At 48.1% G+C, this 12,297-nt stretch overlaps 1 protein-coding gene across 1 annotated transcript in view; it reads right to left on the minus strand.

Annotated features, from left to right (window-relative positions):
• MYH13 (myosin heavy chain 13) overlaps positions 1–12,297 on the minus strand; it is a 72,446-nt gene that overhangs the window by 13,702 nt on the left and 46,447 nt on the right. The window contains exons 24-32 of the mRNA XM_025362001.1: positions 9,714–9,890; positions 8,516–8,661; positions 8,322–8,412; positions 6,954–7,343; positions 4,050–4,176; positions 3,843–3,961; positions 1,289–1,485; positions 699–882; positions 38–203 (exon numbers count right to left, since the gene is read on the minus strand). Of these exons, the coding sequence (XP_025217786.1) occupies positions 38–203; positions 699–882; positions 1,289–1,485; positions 3,843–3,961; positions 4,050–4,176; positions 6,954–7,343; positions 8,322–8,412; positions 8,516–8,661; positions 9,714–9,890 (1,597 nt within the window). The remainder of the gene's footprint in view (positions 1–37; positions 204–698; positions 883–1,288; positions 1,486–3,842; positions 3,962–4,049; positions 4,177–6,953; positions 7,344–8,321; positions 8,413–8,515; positions 8,662–9,713; positions 9,891–12,297) is intronic.

Here is a 12,297-nt window from a genome sequence, read left to right on the forward strand (position 1 = left end):
GGGGACGTAGCACACACCGGTGGTGGAGAGAGCTCACCTTGCAGATTTTTGTTCTCCCGCCTCAGTGTCTCTAACTGGTCCACCACCTCCTCGTAGGCGTTCCTCATCTTGAAGAGTTCGGTGCTGAGTGACCTGGACTCCTTCTGAGCAGCTTCCAACTCAGCCTGGCTTTCGTCCAGCTTTTGCTTCCACTCTCCGAGGACCTGGGAGATGACAAAAGGACATAGGAGAAGCAAAAAGCAGGGGTGACTCAGAAGAGTTCCTGCAAACAAGGGCTGTCAGTAACGCCAACGTTTTGCTCTTCCATCCTTAGGGACTGAAGAAAGAGGAGAGCACTGTTCTAGATCCGGGACCCCAAACTGTGATATTCCTGCAGGCCCTCTGCTGCGTTCTCACAGACATTACGATCTCAATGGAACTGAATTAGCTTTAACTGAAAACAAAATTGCCTTTGGAGGGACTGTCACAGTAGTCAAGAGACACCTCAAGTCCTCCAAACTGGGAAATGATGCTCCAACTGGGGGCCTTGTAGGATGTGCAGGTATCTCACACATCTAAGTGTGAAACTGTTGTTTTCACCACTGCCACTGTAAAACATTTGACCCTTTTCCAAATTCAGGTATATTCATGTAAATAGCATTTCCTCAACTTGAATCATCCCCATGCCTTCTTCACAGAGAAAGTGGCTGGGGAAGGACCTTGTCAAAGTTCCTCTGCTTCTTGTCCAGGGTGGCACAGGCGGTGTGGGAGCGCTCCAGATCCAGCATCAGATCATCCACCTCTCCCTGCAGCCTCTGCTTGGTTTTCTCCAAGGATGCGCACTTGGAGTTCGCCGTCTCCGTGTTCTCCTCTGCTTCCTGGAGCCTCTGGGCCAGTTTTTTCCTATGAAAACCAGATTTTTTTTTTCCCCCCTTGGCAAAGGTGGAATATTTCAGAAGGTAACTGTCAGATGGGAAGGGAAATGAATAGCATGGAAGGGATTGATGTTTGATGAGACCAAGACCTAGGATTTGGTGAGTGGAGAGGATCCAAGTGTCACCGGGAGAGTCTCAAAATGCTTGGTGGCAAAGCAGGTCCCTAAGGAGCCCCCCCAGGGAGCTAGGGGGAATGGACAGTTCCCGAGAAGAAGGACAGGGAGACCCGCAGAGGGTGGGGGGCACAATCTGAATGTTTCAGGAACCACAAAGGCATGGGCAGGAAAGAGACAATCTCTCAAGATACGAAGACTCCTGGTCTCTTGGCTTGTGCCCTCAGGCTCCCCCTGCTATTGCCACCCTGGAGTCCCTACTTGGCCTCCTCCAGCTCCTCTGTGCGCTGGATGGCGTCCGTCTCGTATTTGGTCCTCCACTGAGCAACCTCACTGTTGGCCTTGGACAGCGCCCTCTGCAGCTCGGCCTTGGCTTCCTGCTCCTCCTCATACTGTTCCCGCAGCAGGTCACAGTCGTGGCGGGAGGACTGCAGGGCGTGTGCCAGGGCGTTCTTGGCCTGGGAATGACAGTGGTGACAAATTGCAAAAACATTTGACCCTTTTCCAAGTTCAGGTATTTTCATTTAAATAGCTTTTCCCCAGCTTGAATTATCCCTATGCTGTTTTCACCAAATTTGCCATATCAGCATATCGCCTGGTTTATTTAATTTTTTCAAGTGGGCTCCTTAATTATATTTAAATATATTTAACAAAAGAGTGAACTGTTACAGGACAGTAAGTGGAAAACCACTGACATTTGCCATAAACAGAAGGTAACCGTAAGTGCAATGGAAATAAAGCAATGTTATCACGTCTAGCCAGGGACTGTTGCCTGCTGGGACTCCATGCCTGGGGTCTACGCTCTGTTTCTTAATAGGGTAAATAAGCAAATGCTAAGGAAGTATGGTTCACGCTGAGGCCTTTTCCTTGATATAATCAGAAGGTTTGGAACAATTAAAAAGGGAAGAATTTTCTCGCTACTTGATGCAATGGTACGGAATGCTGTGACCCGGAGAAGCCTGAAGGCATCTTTTGATGTCACCAGTGGGCTGTGTCCCCACACTGGGGACTGCTGATGTGAGCTTTGCTGTTTCCACCGCCCGACTTCCTCTTCCTAGGCAGAGAAGACATGCCTAGAGGCGTCCGTCCCTCACTCCCTCTCATGTGGAGGGATGGAAGGGCAACAGTTTAGCTCCGACTATAATGGCCACAAGACGCCCTCTGGTGCCACCATCAAAGAGAGAGTTCTGTCAGCCCACTTTAGTAATTTGTACATTTTCAACTTTTTAAAAACGCAATAGGCCAGGCGTGGTGGCTCATGCCTGTAATCCCAGCACTTTGGAAGGCCGAGACGGGCGGATCACCTGAGGTCAAGAGTTTGAGACCAGCCTGACCAACATGGAGAAACCCTGTCACTACCAAAAACACAAAATTAGCCGGGCGTGGTGGCCCATGCCTGTAATCCCAGCTACTTGGGAGGCTGAGGCAGGAGAATCGCTTGAGCCCAGGAGGCAGAGGTTGCGGTGAGCCAAGATCGTGCCATTGCACTCCAGCCTGGGCAACAAGAGTGAAACTCCGTCTCAAAAAAAAAAGGCAATAAATGGGAAACTTTGCCTAAGAAGGAAAACAGCTGTTGCTGTATCGTGGCCAAAGGACAGCCGGCTCCTCCTGCAGTGGCCCTCCTCAGTACTTGTTCAGGCTTGGGTTCTCACCACTTCCCCCTGACCCCCCTCATCTACTGAAGATCTTCACCACAGAACAGAAAGATGGGAGACAAATATGGCATTTGTCCTTTTTCAGAAGAAAAAGGTGGAGCTTGGGAAAATTCCAGAAGATTGCCCTATAAGTCTTAGCCAGCGTACAGCAACCTCGGAGTTCCATTCATGCAGTTTTGTGGACTCTTGGTTCCCTATTCTGATACTTGAACACGAATTGGCAGCACCAAGCACCTACTGTGTGCACTGTTCTTCTGGGCAAAGTAGGTACAGTGAGGACAAACTATTCTTGCCCTCCATGAGTTCACAGATCTGTGGGGAGACACATATTATAAACACAGTATCTAGATCTTGAAATCAAGAAGGTGATGATGTTCATGTTTATGCAACTGTCTCCAGGGTGCTCCCAAAACCACGGAGTCTTTTTGGAGGAGGGTAGCTTAAAATCAGGTGGTATAGGAGGTGACACACCAGGAATAATGAAGAAGAAAGAGGAAGGGATTTCAAGTGGCCGGAATGAATTGCTGGGCAGAATGGTCAAGTGTGTACAGTGATCGGGAGGAGGTGCCCTGGCTGGAGAGGGGAGTTTCTCAGGCTACCCTGTGGGGGACACACGAGCCTAGGGCATGGACCACCATGGGTATGGTTTTCTATCCCTGAAGAAGGAAATCTAATGCCAAGGTCCTCTAACTTTAAAGGACAGGTTCGCACCATGCTGCAAGGCAGACAGGAGAAGCAACAGGTTTCTTCTTTTCTTTCTTTCTTTTTTTTTTTTTAGCGGAGTCTTGCTCTGTCTTCTAGGCTAGAGTGCAGTGGCGTGATCTTGGCTCACTGCACCCTCCGCCTCCCGGGTTCAAGGAATTCTCTGCCTCAGCCTCCTGAGTAGCTGGGATTACAGGCACCTGCCACTACGCCCAGCTAATTTTTTTTTGTATTTTTAGTAGAGATGGGGTTTCACCATCTTGGCCAGGCTGGCCTTGAACTCCTGACCTCGTGATCCACCCGCCTCAGCCTCCCAAAGTGCTGGGATTACGGGCGTGAGCCACTCACTGTGCCCGGCCGCAGCAGGTTTCTTGATGTAGCACTGCTCCGAGCAGCTTCACAGGTGAAGTGGCCATACAGCCTGGTTTCTCAGGTTCAATCTGACTCTATATCTTTACCTTTGTTTCTTCTTCCATTTGCCTCTTAAGCTCCTCCAGCTGCTGGGTGAGGGCCTGCTTGCTTTTGGTCAGCTGTGAAATCAGAGATTCCTTCTCTTCCACTTGGTGGCTCAGCTCCCCTACCAAACAGATGTGGCCCCCACGTCAGTGTTACCGACCACCCTCTGCCATGGCCCGGCTGGACCTCAGAGCCCTGCCCATTCTCACCATTCTGGGTCTGTAGTCTTGCTTTCTGCATGTTCAGATCATGGATCAACTGTGTCTGTTGCTCATCCTTGGCTTTGATTTCACTAAATTGGTCTTCCACCGTCCGGCACGTTCTTTCTATGTTACTCTTTAACAAACAGAAAGTCACCATGAATGGGAAAAAATGGATTCCTAGTGCCCAGCATTGAACTGAACAGTGTGATCGTTTAGCTTCTTGTCAGGTAAAATAAAACTACAAATACAGAACAAAAAAAGAGTCAGTTGAAAATCATAATTGACTGGGCGCAGTGACTCACGCCTATATCCCAGCACTTTAGGAGACCGAGGTGGGTGGATCCCTGAGGTCAGGAGTTTAACACCAGCCTGACCGACATGGTGAAATCCCATCTGTACTAAAAATAAAAAAATTAGCCGGGCATAGTGGCAGGCACCTGTAATCCCAGCTACTCGGGAGACTGAGGCAGGAGAATCGCTTGAACCCAGGAGGCGGAGGTTGCAGTGAGCAGAGATCATGCCATTGCACTCCAGCCTGGGCAGCAAGAGTGAAACTCCGTCTCAAAAAAAAAAAAAAAAGTCATAATCATTTCAGATTTGTGAATGCAGCTCAATCACCAATCGCTTGGAACATCAGTTTTTGGTAGGTAAGTATTTAATGATTTGTAAACAACCCTTTGAGAAGATGCCACTTTTAAGTGGATCCTTGGGATCCTCTTGTAATATAAGTAATTTGTGAATAATTGCAAGCAATACAAACCTGTGAATATTTGCAAGCAATATATTCAGATGACAGTGTTAAGCATTTCATTCAATAACACAAAAGGTTCCCGATGGTGGAGGTGGTATGAAGGGATTCACCTCCCCAGCCTCCAGTTGGCCTGTATTTTTGTGAAGTTTATTCAAAACCCTTATGTGTGTTGACCTTTCTCTCCTCCTGCTGCTCCATAAAATAGAAAATAAAATGTATGGAGCATATGTTTTTCCTTAGAATGCGAAGTATGAGCTGGCAGTGGAGGAAGCAGGGATACTGATTCCAGGGGAGTCCTGGAGGAGCTTAGGATCTCTTTGAGAAGATGACACGCAAGCATGAAGGAATCAAAGCAGGGAGGGTTGAAAAGCGATGGCGACTTGCAAGAAGAGACGTGAAAGGGGCCAACTGAAAAAGTGTAAAGAAACATGAAGTGCTGCTTCCCCTGGATGTTAAAATTGAGAACAGAGAGCAGCACACGGCAATTCTGGAGAGAGGGAGGCTGGAGTGGGGGCTGTTTATAGGCACAGTGCGTGGGGGATGCTGGAGGCTCTTCCTACCCACCTTCCCCTGCAGGCTGGCCTGGCTCGCGGAGAGAGAGGTGTGGGAGGGGAACATGTACAGACCCAAGTTCTTAGAGGAAGAAAGAAAACCAAGAAAGGGAAAAAGGGTAAACAAATGGGAAAGCAGGAAAGAAGGAGAAAAGGAGTCATCACTCGGAGCCAGAGGCTGCAGTCGGGGAGTGAAGAAGCAATCAAGGGAAAACAAGACAGTGTGGACGCAGACCCTAAACACTGGCAGCAGGGGGCGCTAGAGAGACCACTCTAGTTCTCTGATCCACATCTCCCTTCCTTTTCTGGACAGATGCCCTGACCTTCCGGGAAACCCTCAGTGAGAGGCCCACAGCCCTACTTCTAGGGTCACCACTGCTTCTTCCAGCCCAGCCAAACAGCTCCTAGTACAGCTCAGAGCACCCTGCAAGGAGGGCAGGTGTTAAATCGAGGAGCACACATGCTCCACGAGGAATGCTTTGCTTTGAGGTCATGCACAGAGGTGGGTTCACTATGAAGCTTGTGAAATAAGCTTCAGGGCCCGCAATTTGCATGGACCCCAGAGAGTCTGGGAGCTGCAGAAGGTTTGAGGGAAGAGGAGCCATCCCAAGCAGAATATATTCTAGAAGGCATTTCTGGCAAATGGCCCAAAGAGGCTTCAGGAGAAAAGAACTTGAGTCTTCAAGGTAACCTGCAACACTTTTGTGTCATTATAAGTATTAACTTTCATGCCTAAGTTTCATAAGTTTGTACACTTTTTTCTTAAAGAACCCCAGTCGGCCGGGCACAGTGGCTCATGCCTGTAATCCCAGCACTTTGGGAGGCCGAGGTGGGTGGATCACCTGAGGCCAGGAGTTCAAGACCAGCCTGGCCAACGTGGTGAAACCCCATCTCTATCAAAAATACAAAAATTGGCCGGGCGTGGTGGCGTGTGCCTGTAATCCCAGCTACTTGGGAGGCTGAGGCAGGAGAATTGCTTGAACCCAGGAGGGAGAGGTTGCAGTGAGCTGAGATGGCGCCACTGCGATCCAGCCTGGGGAACAAGAGCGAAACAGTGGCACCAGATCATCCAACTGTGCTTGAATCAAGTGGTCTTGATGCTTTGGTCTTAAAGTTTGTGTCTCCCCAAAATTCATAATTTCTAGTCCAGTGGTGTTGGGGGGTGGGGCTTTTGGGAGGTGATAAGGTCATGGGGGTGGAGCCCTTATGAATGGAATTAGTGTTCTTATAATAGAGGCCTGAGAAAACTTGTTCACCCCTTCTACCACATGAGGATGCAATGAGAAGGCACCATCTGTGAGGAACAGACCTTCAACAGACACCGAATTTGCTGGCACTTTGATCTTGGACTTCCCGGCCTCCAAAATTGTGAGCAATACATTTCTGTTGTTTATAGATTACCCACTCTAAAATATTTTGTTACAGCAGCCCAAATAGATAAGACAAAGGACGTGAGTGAATTTGAGGAACTGGAAACAGGCAGAAATAGGGAAGAGGGTTTCGGTGTAGAACATGCAGTGGTTTGGAGGCATCGAATTACATGTGCCCAGGGGCAGGTGGCCACCGGCTGCCTTGCATTCTCCAAGAGCAGAAAGGTCAGTCAGGTACCTTTGACTTGGAGATGGCTTCGATGTTGCTGGCCATGTCATCGATCTCCATCTTCAGCTCACTCTTCTCCTTCTCCAGCTTCTGCTTCACCCGCTGCAGGTTGTCAATCTGCTCCCCAAGCTCAGCCATACTATCTGCGTGCTTCTTCCTCAGGGTGGCCGCCGTGGCTTCGTGCTGCAGGGTGGCCTCCTCCAGGTCCCTGCGCATTTTCTGGAACTCAGCCTCCCGCTTCTTGTTCATCTCAATCTGGGCTGAAGTGGCCCCACTGGCTTCTTCCAGCCTCTCGCTGATCTCCTCCAGTTCCCGGGCCAGATCTGAGCGCTGCTTCTCAATCTTGGCTCTGAGTGTGTGTTCTGCTTCAGTTTCCTCCTCCAGCTCTTCTATGCGAGCCTGAAAGGATCACTGTATCAGGACTGTTATTGTGGAGGAGGGGGCAGCCTCCTTTGAGAGGGGCTGGGTGTTGAGGAATTGCAGGTAGGCAGCACGAGGTGGGTGGATCATTTGAGGTCAGGAGTTTGAAACCAGCCTGGGCAACATGGTGAAACTCCGCCTCTACTAAAAATACAAAAATTAGCCGGGTGTGGTGGAGGCCACCTGTAGTCCCAGGTACTCGGGAGGCTGAGGCAGGAGAACAGCTTGAACCTGGGAGGTGGGGGTTGCAGTGAGCTGAGATCACGCCGCTGTGCTCCAGCCTGGGTGACAGAGACTCAGACTCAGAAAACAAACAAACAAAAAAAGAATTCATTATAACATTACATTGGTGAAAAAACTTGGAAACAACCTAAATGTCCATGAATAAGGGAATGCACCAATCGATTGTGATGGAGACTTGTTCTAGAAGTCTATGGAGCAGGTAGACACCAATCCACGTCTATCATGGATAGCTCTGCAGATCACGTTGCCAAAAGAAAGGAGCAAGTTGCAGAGTGATACTCTCAGTGTGATATTTATGCTAAGAATATAAAGAAACAAGAACCTTTTCTGCATGTGTACTATATATTTTTGGGGGGTCTTAAATGTGTACAAAAACACATAGCAAAAGAGGCAGAAGGATGCATATCCCACTGAAACTGGTCATTACTTCTGAGAAGACGGTGAGGGCACTGGGCTTAGGGGCGGTGGTCAAAGCACCCTTATCAATAATATTTAGCTTTACTGGGCCTATTTTGAGCCTTTGCAAGGAAGTATGTTTATGGGTTACTCAGAACATTAAAATATTATTTTCAAAAAGGAAAGGAAAGGACAGGACATCTTCTCTAGCTTTAGCAGGAGGAAGGAAAGAAGCAGCTAAAGAAACAATGGGGAAGGAGTGAGGAGGGGCACTCTTGCAAAGGCATTGTCATGATTGGGAAGGTTTTGATGTTTTACCTGCAGTTCTTTAATCTTCTTTTGAAACTGCAAACTGTGGACCTGTTCGTCATCTATTTTGGCTTGTAACTGACTGATTTCAAACTCCTTCCTGCAAATAGATTTTAAAAAAAGAACATGAGATACAAGCCTCTTGGAGGGGATGAAAGTTGGCTTTTAGGCTGAGACACAGAGGTGGTAAAAGAAATATCTACTTTTTTAATTTCTCTTCTATTTGCTGCTTGTCATTTTCTAGATCCATAATGGATTCCTGGGACATTTTCAGATCTCCTTCCAGCTTCCTCTTCGCCCTTTCCAGGTCTGCCCGCAGTTTCTTTTCCTGCTCTAAGGAACCCTCAAGCTGAGAAGACACACAGGTAGAAAATTAAGCCCCTGCTGGGGAAGCGTTTGCTCCTTTTATTCAGCGCAGCCATACACGTGACCTGGGGCTTCCTGGGGCTCCTGTAGGGTGCTGGCTGCAAGCCTCTGGCCCCAGGAGGAAGCAAGTCTTGTCCCCTACCTCCCCTCTCTTCTGTCTTCCAGAAAAGGCTACCCAGGGTGGGGCTGGATCCTTCATGGGCCTCCTGGTGCCTCTCTCAACTGATTCCCACTCGGCCTGGCCCAGACCATGTTCCATGGAGGGGTATGGTACTCACGGGTGCACACCCGTGCACAGACAATACAAATGGGGGCTTCTGTGGACAGCACTGTGAAGGTCTATGCTCTACACCATCACGCATTCCCTGCTAACATTACACAACCATGGGAGGCAAGGAATTCATGTGTGTGTATGTGTGTGTGCGTGTATGCACACACACACACACATGCACACATGGGAACAGGAAACAGGGGCATAGAGGAGGAGCACACCTACCCTGGGCTCAGAAACATTAAAGTTATCTAGAAAATCTCTAGCCACAATAATGATTAAAACCTGAAAACTTCAAAAGTGGCTCTTACATCGACAATAATAACGTCATGAGATGGGGGTGGAAATAGTAATTTTCGTGGCCACAAATGGAACTCATCTTTAATAACGTTACAACAGGATTGGAGGTTTTGGAACCCAAAGGACCTACAGGTGGATGCTAATAATACTGATGATGGTGATGATAGCAATAATAGCAGCTATGTTTTGCTGAACACTTTGTGTGTGCTGAGCTTTCTGTGAAAACCCTCTGAGATGAAGCTATTTCCATCGCCATCTCACAAGGCACAAACGGAGGCTTTGCAAGGGTAAGCAGCTTGCTTAGTATCCCAGACTCCTTCAGGGTCAGGATGGGGCTGAGATCTGAACTTAGGGATGCTGATTCCAGAGTCTGACCTCTCAAGCCCTGCGTCCTAGTTAGACCGTCTCTTGTCTGTGCTTCCACAAGTGATAAATGCTAAAGCATAGTAGTAAAATATCCTTACATCATCTGTTTGCTGTTCAAGCTTGGCATTTATTTTGATTAGACCATTGACTTTATCTTCTTCAACCTGAAGGTCATCCAGTGTTTGCTGATGGGCCTCCTGTAGAGACTTCTTTTCTTTGGTCAATTTGGAAATGTTTTCTTCAAGTGCTGTCATTTCTTCGGAGAGATTCTTTACCTGGGACAATATCGACACTGATTTAATATGGAAAACGATTAAGCCAGAAGCTTCCATCAACAAAAGCTATTGCTTCTTTGCTCATTTTTCCTCTTTCCCTTTTCTTTTTGGCGACTACTTTTTTACCTCCTGGAATTGACAGACTCTCAGTTCTTTATCTTCCTTAACAGTCTATCACGGCGCCTCAAATTCTCCCATTAGGATTATTCATTTAAGGAGGGCATTATATTCTATAAGGAAGGGCACTGTTAAAATGCAAATGTGCTACCTCTGAAGGGTAACACATCAATCTATATTTGCTCATAACACGTCTGTGGAAATGTGTTTATTATTAGGTTGGCTGGCTGAATAGGGTTTAGAATGAGGCAGGAAGGGGAGGAGAGGTGTGAGGTGCTCTGCAAGAAAATTCACGCCGGGTGCAGTGGCTCACGCCTGTAATCCCTGCACTTTGGGAGGCTGAGGTGGGCAGATCATGAGGTCAGGAGATCGAGACCATCCTGGCTAACACTATGAAACCCCATCTTTACTAAAAATACAAAAAAATTAGCCGGGCGTGGTGGCGGGCACCTGTAGTCCCAGCTACTCGGGAGGCTGAGGCAGGAGGATGGCGTGAACCTGGGAGACGGAGCTTACAGTGAGCAGAGATCACACCACTGCACTCCAGCCTGGGAGACAGAGTGAGACTCCGTCTGAAAGAAAGAAAGAAAGAAAGAAAGAAAGAAAGAAAGAAAGAAAGAAAGAAAGAAAGAAAGAAAAAGAGAAAGAAAGAAAGAAAGAGGAAGGAGGGAGGGAGGGAGGCAGGGAGGCAGGGAGGCAGGAAGGCAGGAAAGAAAGAGAAAGAAAGCAAGCAAAGCAAGAAAAGAAAAGAAAATTCAGAACAAGAGTGCTGTGTTATCAGGAAGCAGGAGGAGGGCACCCAACATGGAACTTGAAGGAAGTAAGTGAAACTTTTTCCACATCCCACAGGCCTCCAGATCAGAAGTTGCTAACTCCTAATCTATGGGCTGAATCTAGCCATATTTTCTTTAGTCCACATAATAGTTTACAACGTTATTATTTACAATTTTGTTTGTTTGTTTGTTCTTCTTTTGTTTTGTTTTGTTTTTGAGATGGAATCTCTCTCTGTCGCCCAGGCTGGAGTGCAGTGGTGCAATCTCTGCTCACTGCAAGCTCCACCTCCCAGGTTCACGCCATTCTCCGGCCTCAGCCTCCCGAGTAGCTGGGACTACAGGCGCCTGCCACCACACCTGGCTAATTTTTGTATTTTTAGTAGAGATGGGGTTTCACCATGTTAGCCAGGATGGTCTCGATCTCCTGACCTTGTGATCTACCTGCCTCGGCCTCCCAAAGTGCTGGGATTACAGGCGTGAGCCACCGCGCCCGGTCTGTAGTTTTTAAAATGTTATCAACATTGAAAAAAATGAGACTTCCCGTAAAACTTGGATTTCTGGCTTCTCATGGAAAATCAGAAGTTCTGAAAATGCTGGATTCCCATTCCCCGCTGACAACAGTTGGCTGGAGCTGAGTCACCACTGCCTTCTGTGGACAGGGCAAGAGCTCTTCAGTTTGCCACAGTCCCCAGCCCTTCTGAGTGTCTTTTTCCATTACTCCCAGCGTCTATCCAACACTGACTCTGAGTGTCAACTGTCATTGTCTCTTACGCTCAGCAGTTCACATCCCTTAGCTCACCTCATGGGCAACCCATTATGATGTGAATCATGTCAGTGGTTTTATATATTTTTGTTGAAATGTATGTTGTTGTGTTGTGTGCATATGATTTTTGTCTACATAAATGCTATTATGCTATATACTTCATTTTCTTTTTCTTTTCTTTTTTTTTGAGATGAGTCTTGCTTTGTCACCCAGGCTGGAGTGCAGTGGTGCGATCTCGGCTCACCACGATCTCTACCTCCTAGGTTTGAGTGATTCTCCTGCCTCAACCTCCCAAGTAGCTGGGAATACAGGCGCCCGCCACAACGCCCAGATAATTTTTGTATTTTTCGTAGAGACGGGGTTTCACCATGTTAGCCAGGATGGTCTCGATCTCCTGACTTCATGATCTGCCCCCGTTGGCCTTCCAAAGTGCAGGGATTGGCCGGGCGCGGTGGCTCAAGCCTGTAATCCCAGCACTTTGGGAGGCCGAGATGGGCGGATCACAAGGTCAGGAGATCGAGACCATCCTGGCTAACACGGTGAAACCCCGTCTCTACTAAGAAATACAAAAAAATAGCCGGGCGAGGTGGCGGGCGCCTGTAGTCCCAGCTACTCGGGAGGCTGAGGCCGGAGAATGGCGTGAACCCGGGAGGCGGAGCTTGCAGTGAGCTGAGATCCGGCCACTGCACTCCAGCCTGGGCTACAGAGTGAGACTCCGTCTCAAAAAAAAAAAAAAAAAAAAAAAAAAAGTGCA

This window comes from Theropithecus gelada, chromosome 16 (genome assembly GCF_003255815.1).
Source record: "Theropithecus gelada isolate Dixy chromosome 16, Tgel_1.0, whole genome shotgun sequence".
NCBI classification, from domain to species: Eukaryota; Metazoa; Chordata; class Mammalia; order Primates; family Cercopithecidae; genus Theropithecus; species Theropithecus gelada.